Raw genomic sequence first — 8,902 nt, 5'->3', positions numbered from 1 at the left:
TTAGTATAAACTTTATCCAACTCCAACAATTTAGTACCAAAAGCATCATGTATTCAATGATCTCACATCAATAGATCTAGAATGAAAAGTTAAATTATTAGTACTATGGATAACACTTTGACTATCCAAAAATAATGGATAGTTATTTTTCACAAAACCAAGCTCCTGCAAGAATTCTTTCAACCATAGCAACTCCTTGATGCTTTTGTAATGGTAATTAAATTTGTCTATGTAGTAGACTATACTACACACCCTTACAATATTTATTGTTGAGTTACAAATCTTCTTCTACAAACTTTATCAGATAGTTCGAAATGAATTTGTTGGAATCAATGTCTCCAACCATTTTTTTTACTGTTATTATGACATAGTGAAATTTTATAATAATTTCACACCCTACATCTTTCTTAAACTTTATTTTTCCAAATTTCATATTCATAAAACTCAAATCAATATATAAATATAGACGAAAGAGGGTATTTGACTATAAAGTAAATTGAGAATAAAACTTAAGAGACATTTTTTCTCACTTTCATACATTTTTTTTTATCTTATAAATATGAAAATTTTCATTTTATCCTTTCCAAATTGTATAATCCGGAAGTAAAAAATGTCTTCTATACTGCATAATCTAGAAAAGTTTATCAATTGCACAATTTAGAAGTCATTTTTAACTTTTGGTTCAAAAGTAATTTTTTTGACTTCTTGATTACACATCCAAAAGTCACTTTTCTTTCTTAAAAAGACTTTCAATTGCACAATCCAAAAGTCAATTTTCACTTCCCAAAAAATGACTTAAGGATTGTGCAATCTGAAAGATAAACATGATTTTCGGATTATGTAATCTAGAAGTAAAAAATAACTTTTGAATTTTACAATCCAAAAGTCATATGATATTCTTTGTCGAAAAATATGCAAGTAGTGACTGAGATCGCGCTTAGTGCTCACAATTCCTTGACTGAAAGTCACAATTGTGAGGGAGATAGTGACGTCGTTGACGAGTTTAATGTTGTTGTTGGTAGTTTTTTCTTAGTGAAAAGTACTCTTGAAGAAGACAATTAAGATGGTAAAAGTCATCTGGATTGTGCAATTTATAAGCCAAAAATAACTTTTAAATTATATAATCCGTAAGTAAAAAATTACTTTCAGGGTTATGTAATCTAAAAAAATTTCTAAACTGTGAGACACTTTTAACTTCCGAAAAAGGTAAAGTAAAAAATAAAATATTTATAAGATACAAAATATGTGTACCGACTTGAGGAAGAAATGCCCAAACTTAAGTTTAAAATTTAAATGACTCAAATAAAATTTATCAAATGTAAGGTAAATGAATTTTTTTTATTAGACACTCGTTACTATTTATATCACTAGAAATCCGACCAGTGTGATAATAATAGAAAAATAAGGCTTAATGGACGCTATTAGTTTAATGTCCATTTTATTTGGAACTCATGATTTATTTTCATTTTTAATGATAATTGTAAAATTTGTCTTTAACATTTACACGAATGATAAAAAGAATCGCATTTATACTGTATTTATACAGATATTCAAAAACAAAAGAAGAAATGAAAATAAATAATATAATTACAATTATTAATACAAATTAAAAAATAAAACAACTTTCACAAATGTAGCCCAAAATTCCATCTTTGTATGAAAATTGGTTGATTATATGATTCTCAAAAGGAAAAAATACCAAGTTTTTCAACTTATTTAAGAAGGAAAAAAAATATAGTTTCAGTTTAAAAGTAAATTATGTGAAGAGTAGTCATAAGTCAACTTTTATTATGTATGAGCACTATACAGCGATTAGCACATGGATAAAGCTCTAACTACAGTGATTAACATTATTAGCTTCTGTGGATCCATAATTGAATTTGCAGATAAACTTGTATCATCAACACGTGCCCCTCCAGTTACGCACCGAACATTGACTTAGGAGTGGACAACCTGTTACGCAAATTCTCTACAGGAATCACTTGTTATAAGGGTTTACATGACAGATGAAGTGTGGCATATTACTGAAAATGAAAGTGATAAACACATTTTTGACAAATAAATACAAATGATGAAACCAGGTGGTGCAGTCAAGGCCTAATTAAAGGAGAAGGCAAGGTTTTGAGTGGTGCTTGAGCTGTTGCTTAGTCTGCTGCTGGGACCAATATGCATGGGCAGTTAGGACCCTATCCAAGAGTTCTTGAGGAACAGGCTCTCCCCTCCTTTGCTGAGGGGTTATTCTTGCTGTGTGCACCAGTGTTTTCCATTTATCCTGCACTATCCCATACCTAAATCATATGCCAAATACCTTTCCAAAGATTGCTACCAACATGTTCTTTAATATAATCTTTCTTATACATATTATACTCTTGACTAAAATTTACTCCAAACTGTAAAAGAATCATTAAATAACACAAACTTAAACTTATTTTGAGTAATAATGAAACTCATCTTACATCTGGCTCAACAAACTGTAAATTGGTTTTATCTCTAACTGATGTATGTAGAATCTCCAATGCCAAACATTGCTGAATGAGGGCGTCATGCTAATGAAAGTGATCTTGTTCTTTTCATTTAAATCTCATCAGTGTCTTTCCAAAAAATGGATATAAAGCATGGTAATTAAATATCAATTATCAGATTCCTTTTGATGTCTGTGTCTGGCAATTTAATTTTGGAAACCAAGCAGGAGATCATAAATGAAGCAATAAATAGCTTACTAACATGCAGGGAATTACTTGACTAGAAACAACAACTAGATGGTTTTCAATAGAAGCTAACGAATGCTGAAGAAGAAAGCGTGCCACCCAAAACCTGTGGTGTTATAGCCACGTTTCTCTTGACAGTCCATTGGAGAAAGAATAAAATCCAATACCAAAAAAACGTGCTAAGCATACGGTTCACAAAAGCTTTTACCTTCAAATCCACGTATGTTCGATGCTTTGCATTATCAAAAGCACGAAGCTTAACATCACGCCACCTGATTTCCATCCACCGAAAAGAAACTATATAAGGGGTTGTCTAAAGGAATGCAAAGGCTAAAGTGTTGCATACTTTTTGAATTATGCACAAAGCTGACTTAATAGTAACTGCTAAACTCTCAATCACTTAGTTGGACCAGACACAGACCAAAATAAACTTTACCTTCCAGTTCCAAGTTTCTCAACTGCTTGGACCAATGCTTCCACTTCAGCAACGGAAAAAGGCCTACGAATTCGGCGCTGTGCAATCTCAGTTCGCTTTGACTTTTGATGCCCAGGTAGCACGGCTAGTGCCTCCATACCCATTTCAGGAACAGTAATAAGTTCTTTAGAATCTGACAATTTTTTTTCACCTGATGTGTTGATGGGAGAAGGAGCTGAATCATGATCACTTTCGACAAGGTTACCTAAACCTGTTGCTTGATGCTCAGCTAACGTGTTAGAAAAGCCCTGAATCCTTTGATGAATTACAGCAGGACTTGAAGGATACCTGAATATCAATTATCTCTTAGATAAAAACTAGAACGACAATTATAGAATAAAAAAAGACATTTAATGCAATATATGAAAACTATTATGTTAGATGTAAATATTCTGCAACTTATATAATTCATATATAGTGAAGTGGGTCATTAATTTTGATAAAGAAACAAGGAGAGAGAGAAGGAAAGTTGCTTACTGCTAGGTTATGGTAGGAAAATATTATTTGCAAGCAACATTTCCATGAAAACAAACATCTCCAAGGAAAGATGAAACGTCAACAAAAATGGACAGGCAGAGAAAGCCAAAGCATTAGCCCAAGTAACGCACTAATGCATTCAATTGCAAGTTAATCATTACCCTATAAAAGGTTGAGGCATATCCGCACTAGGAATGCGAAGAGAACTAGTTGCACATGCAGGTGGTAGATTTTGTGAAAAATTAGGCTCCAGGGCGAATCCCAAAGCATCCAAGTGGTTATCATGAGAAATTCCAGTCTGGAGTAGAGTTTTATTGTCATCTCTAACCTTCTTTCCATGGAGAATCACTCCCACACGTAATCCACCTCCAAGTACTGCAGTCACTGCCTCCATCACTGTCCTCTGTAGAGCAGATTGTCATAAGAGTTGCAGCCCAACTTATTTGCAAGATGCAATTATGATCATACCACATGATGCAGCATGCCAAGCATACACATATACAGAAACAGATGCCATGCATCATTAACATCCAAATACAAAAGAAGATGATAGTGTGTATGGCATAACAGAATTTTATCATACCTTTAAGGACCCAATGGTTGCAGTTTCTGGAATCTCAATTAAAAGCTCGGGCACTCTAAATGATTTAATCCTAAGCTTCACTGATTAAAAGAAATACATCTTCATGTAAGAACCCCTTTGAAGACATCAGTAAAATCAAAGAGTATATCAAGAATAACTCTCTTAATCTTCCCATACCATGAGAATCTCTAGATCGTAAGGCAGAGTGTCCCAAGGATGATGTTCCATGATCTGCATCAAAGATTTGGAATTTATTTAGGGAAGATTTCCCGAGTGGCCAAATAAATTCAATTTTAATGGAATGAAGTTATTTAGGGTAAAACCTTTGCTCATTCCAGAAGATGAATATGAAACACTTTGATTTGTTTCATTCTTGAGTGAAAAATAAGTGTCACCACTTCTGATATATCCGTTAGAATTTGTATCAGAGTCACATTTAAAAAGCTTCCTCTTTTTGAAAGGAATGTTCATTTGAGATCTTTGGCTTTTATAGTAGTTCTTCCTACTGCTGTAAACTGGCTTCAAATTTCCATCCAAAACTAACAGGTTTTCAATTGAAAAATAGATTAGTGAACAAGCAAGAAGCGTGATGAGTGAAGAAACAAGAAAGCCAGTAATTCCGTACGATAAGTATGAACTCACCACTATTAGATAACTTATCAGGCTTGGATTCTTGAGCAGCTTTATGATATTTTGAAGCCAATCTTTTCTTTATTTTTCTATCATCTATACAAGTAATTGGTCTAGTGGACTTTATTTTGTTACTAGGGTGAGCACACCCAGAAAAGTTTTCGTCATCATCTCTACTATCTACTAGCACATTGTCACAGCCTTTGGACAATGAGCTATGAGGCATGCTGTCATCATACCCAGACAACTTGGCATTGCCACAAGAACTTACCAGTGCTGGAGGTTTTTCATCCAAGGGATCCTCAGAACAGCACAACCCAGTTCCAGTATCCATGGGAACCTTCCCAAACTTAACATCTTTTACTTTACTTTCATCATCACCGTCTAACTTGCAACCAATACTCTCTGGACTTCCAGAGGAACCTAATTCAACTTTGCTAGCTAAATTTTCCGTTCCATTTTGGCCTTTCCCATCCACCAGTTTTTCAGCAACAAACTTCTCTGAGCAACTAGAACTTGTTACTATAGAAGCAATGCATGAATGGCCTTCAATTTCATGAATGGGGAATTCCTTCAAACAACAATTTTGATTGTATACTTGGGAAGAAATATTAGAGAAACCTTTTCTATCACTACTTCCTTCGTCTGAAAGCTCAGGTTTTAATGGTTTATTTGCATCTGTGCATTCTTCTTTAACAAATTCATGCTGACATCTTCTGTCACAACTTGCTTCATCAGAAAGCTCAGTTTTTAATGGTTTATTTGCATTCTGACACTCCTCTTTTACAAATCCCTCCCTATCTTTTCCCAATGACCTATCACTATATGTGGTCGGATTCTGTTTCTCTTGCAATAAATTGTCAGCTACGGTGGCCAATAAGTCAAATGCACACATTTGATTGTCTTCCAACCTTCTTTGAAATGTAGCGTTCCTCTGGGAAATATTAAAACAAAATATGGATTGATTTCATACTCTGAAACTAAATTGAAAATAGTAATTAGCTCCAAATGCGAAATATAACTCATTTACCCTAGCTGATCTAGTAGCTCGGCGCTTGGTTGGCACCTGATATCCATTAAAGCTATAATATAACCTCTTCTGCAACACCATATCTCAGAGGAACCATGCCAATAGAAAGATTGATCAAACCCAAAACATCAGCCGTCCAACACTCATAAATAAACTTGAACCTTACACGTTGCTTGATCCCACCGGTCTCAATAGAAAGCCTGACAATAAATACTCGTTAGTGATGGCTCAGATGCATTATAGTGAACTAGAATAAACCAAGGTTTATGCTACTAAAGTTGTGAATGCCAAAACATATTGTCTGATACAGAATCCGATCTGCCCCTATATGCATGGCCCTTAATTTATCTAGTAACTTAGTAAGGGCATAGCGTAAACTAGATGGAGAACGAGTTTAGCTCAAATAAAGGCCCAACTAAGTCTGCTCTTTCCAGTGTCTATGTTTAAAATAGGGACTAAAATCAGAAGCTACTACACTGAAAGCAAATATCACGGTAATATTTTTTAAATAAAAAACTCACATACACATCAATATTTCAAAAGAAAATCAAGTGGTTTTTTTCCATTTGCAGAATCAAACTTTCACAATTTAAATATTGTTATCCAACAAACTCCAACTTGTATGTTCTCTAGTTCAGATACATGAAACCAAATTGGACGCTCACATCCACAGTCTCAATCCTGGTACCTTCGGGAAGCCAATTCTGTCACTTCCATTGGATCAAAGTACCTTGAGGATAAAGGTCATTGATTACATATATGTATATTAATATTTGTACCTAATCATTTTACCAAATGGGAAAATTAGTGCCTAAAACTAAAAACCAAAACCTTTGCACAGAGAAGTAAACAATGAAAATAGACTTAGATGAAGACACAATAAGTAAGCAGGGTGCAAGATACAATTTGCAAAAACAAATCCCATAAAGCAACAGCTACCTCAAAAGTCCAAATGTGAAATTTAAAAGCAAAGGGAGAAAAAAAAAATTGAGAGATAAAGGTTAAGCGAGAAAACACGAAAGGGATACAAGGACGAAGCTAGATTCCAGTCATGTTCACGAAGAGAACTAAGCTAAATTCAGACCAAAATAGATCTTAAATCATGGAATAATATTGAAGTCGGAAAACAACCAATTTACAACCAAAAGCCATCACGTGATGCCCGAAACACAGCGATCAAATCATCACAAGCTCGAATTCATTAATTGAAGTAAAAGAGGAGACGCTGGTCTTGGAAACTGAAAATCCATGTCCATAAACCATGAAACAAAACAGTTCCCATATAAGATCACAGGTCAATATTCCAACTTTTTCTTCCAGAACCACAAGTCAAACCCCAAGGATAAGCTCGATATTTAAGAAGTAAAAAATAAATAAACTTAGCATACTCTTGAGAAACAAAACCCATCAAAGCTCAACATGATCATCACCTCTTTGGCAAAGATTGTGGTTCAAAGACGAAAACTTTAACTCCCAGAGAATGTAAATTCCGGCAAAAAATTTAAATTTCGAGATGGGGAATTGTGAGAGAGAATTCAGAGTAAAAATGATGAAAAAAAGAGAGTCTGAATTAGGCAGGAAATGTTGGTTTAAGAGGGTGGGGATTTAGAAATTTGTGTTTTTCTGTGATCATGGTGAATCTGAAATGTGAAATGTGAATATGAAAGAAATTGTGAATGGCTAAAAGTAAAACCCTGTGAAAACCACCAAGGCAATGGCTTAAACCCCAAGAGTTTATAGCATTGACCGTGCGTCAGTGTGACCGGAGCTCTCGGTGATTGCAAGGAAGGGCACTGGATATAGTAGGTGGATGCTAAGGCACCTAAAGACCGGTTCCACGCAATTGGATGGGCCAACGCACAACCAGATTCCGACACGTGGTACTCTTTCGATCATGTGGTCGCTTCTGGTCTGAACCATCGTAAAACACGCTGGCTCCTCACATTTCATCTCTCACTACTGCTACTGCTATAATTATTAATTCATTTTACTTACTTTGCATTTGAATTTCATTTGTATCTAATTTGGGGGCATTATTTGTGTGTCTTATCACTTCATTACGTCTTCATCATGCACACTAGTAGGTGGAGAATGCGATACACTCACAAATTATAATTATATTTTATATACAACATCACTAATTCTTTTCTCATCTCAATATTTTAATCAATAATATTTCTGTTATTAAAATGTTAAATATTTAATATTTATGTTATTTTTTGCTAAAATTCTCAAACTTCATTATTCTACTTTACAAAAAATAAAATAGTGAAGTGTTTACAACTTTTTTTATGGTACAGTTGCAATCTATGGTGAAATAAATAATACGTAAATGCAATTATTCTCTCTTAATGACCAATTTAAATTTTGGAGCAAGAACATTCACTGCATCCGATTTCAACATGGAAATTACTATTTTATACTTCATTTATAGCAAAACTCATCACTTGGAATGTTCCCGAAAATTCACTCAATATTATCTTATAAATCAATTTTATAATAATACATTAAACTTAAATTCATCTACTAATATAATATCAAAATTTATTGTATAATTTATTATCAAACTACCCATAAATAAATATTTTGTCTCATACATAATATGAAGAGATGATATCTTCAAAATCTCACTTCACCTATTAACCCAAAAATAAAATCAATTTATAAGATATAAATATATAAAAGAAATTATAGACGGAATTAATAAGAATTGATTAAATTTAAAATCACTGCATAATAATAAATATGTATAATTTCTAACTCAATTATCAATACATTTAACTAACTTTTTAATAATAATAAATATATGTAATTTCTAACTCAATTATCAATGCATTTTAAGTAACTTTTTAATAACGTCATCAAACATAATAAAACATTTCCAAAACCAAACCAACAAAAGCAATGCAATATTACTCATATTGTCAAAATCCATAATATTAGTCATTTATTAAAGACGTCATTTATACAAAAAAAAAATCAGATACAACCACGAGATT

The 8,902-nt window shown here is 33.3% G+C and overlaps 1 protein-coding gene across 5 annotated transcripts; it reads right to left on the bottom strand.

Moving 5' to 3' along the window:
* Window positions 1–1,768: 1,768 nt before the first annotated feature.
* LOC137817030 (telomere repeat-binding protein 5-like) lies at window positions 1,769–7,619 on the bottom strand. Of its 5 annotated transcripts, XR_011081907.1 has the most exons (11): window positions 7,334–7,619; window positions 5,904–6,103; window positions 4,886–5,807; window positions 4,567–4,782; window positions 4,421–4,474; window positions 4,244–4,323; window positions 3,822–4,063; window positions 3,145–3,471; window positions 2,917–2,980; window positions 2,457–2,814; window positions 1,769–2,272 (listed from the first exon to the last, which is right to left on the bottom strand). XR_011081907.1 is itself a non-coding variant. In XM_068620243.1 (10 exons), exons 2-10 carry the CDS (start codon window positions 5,982–5,984, stop codon window positions 2,236–2,238), a joined length of 2,028 nt encoding a protein of 675 aa, XP_068476344.1. In that variant the 5' UTR covers window positions 5,985–6,103; window positions 7,334–7,619; the 3' UTR covers window positions 1,769–2,235. The 5 variants fall into 5 exon arrangements, 4 of the variants coding, with proteins under 4 accessions (XP_068476344.1, XP_068476341.1, XP_068476342.1 ...); XM_068620243.1 differs by lacking the exon at window positions 2,457–2,814 and having other exon boundaries at window positions 1,769–2,277; XM_068620240.1 differs by lacking the exon at window positions 2,457–2,814.
* Between the last annotated feature and the right edge of the window lie 1,283 nt (window positions 7,620–8,902).

This window comes from Phaseolus vulgaris, unplaced genomic scaffold (assembly GCF_000499845.2).
Source record: "Phaseolus vulgaris cultivar G19833 unplaced genomic scaffold, P. vulgaris v2.0 scaffold_15, whole genome shotgun sequence".
Taxonomy (NCBI): Eukaryota; Viridiplantae; Streptophyta; class Magnoliopsida; order Fabales; family Fabaceae; genus Phaseolus; species Phaseolus vulgaris.
Note: the sequence above shows the minus strand (reverse complement) of the source record. Positions and strands in the feature narration are given on the sequence as shown.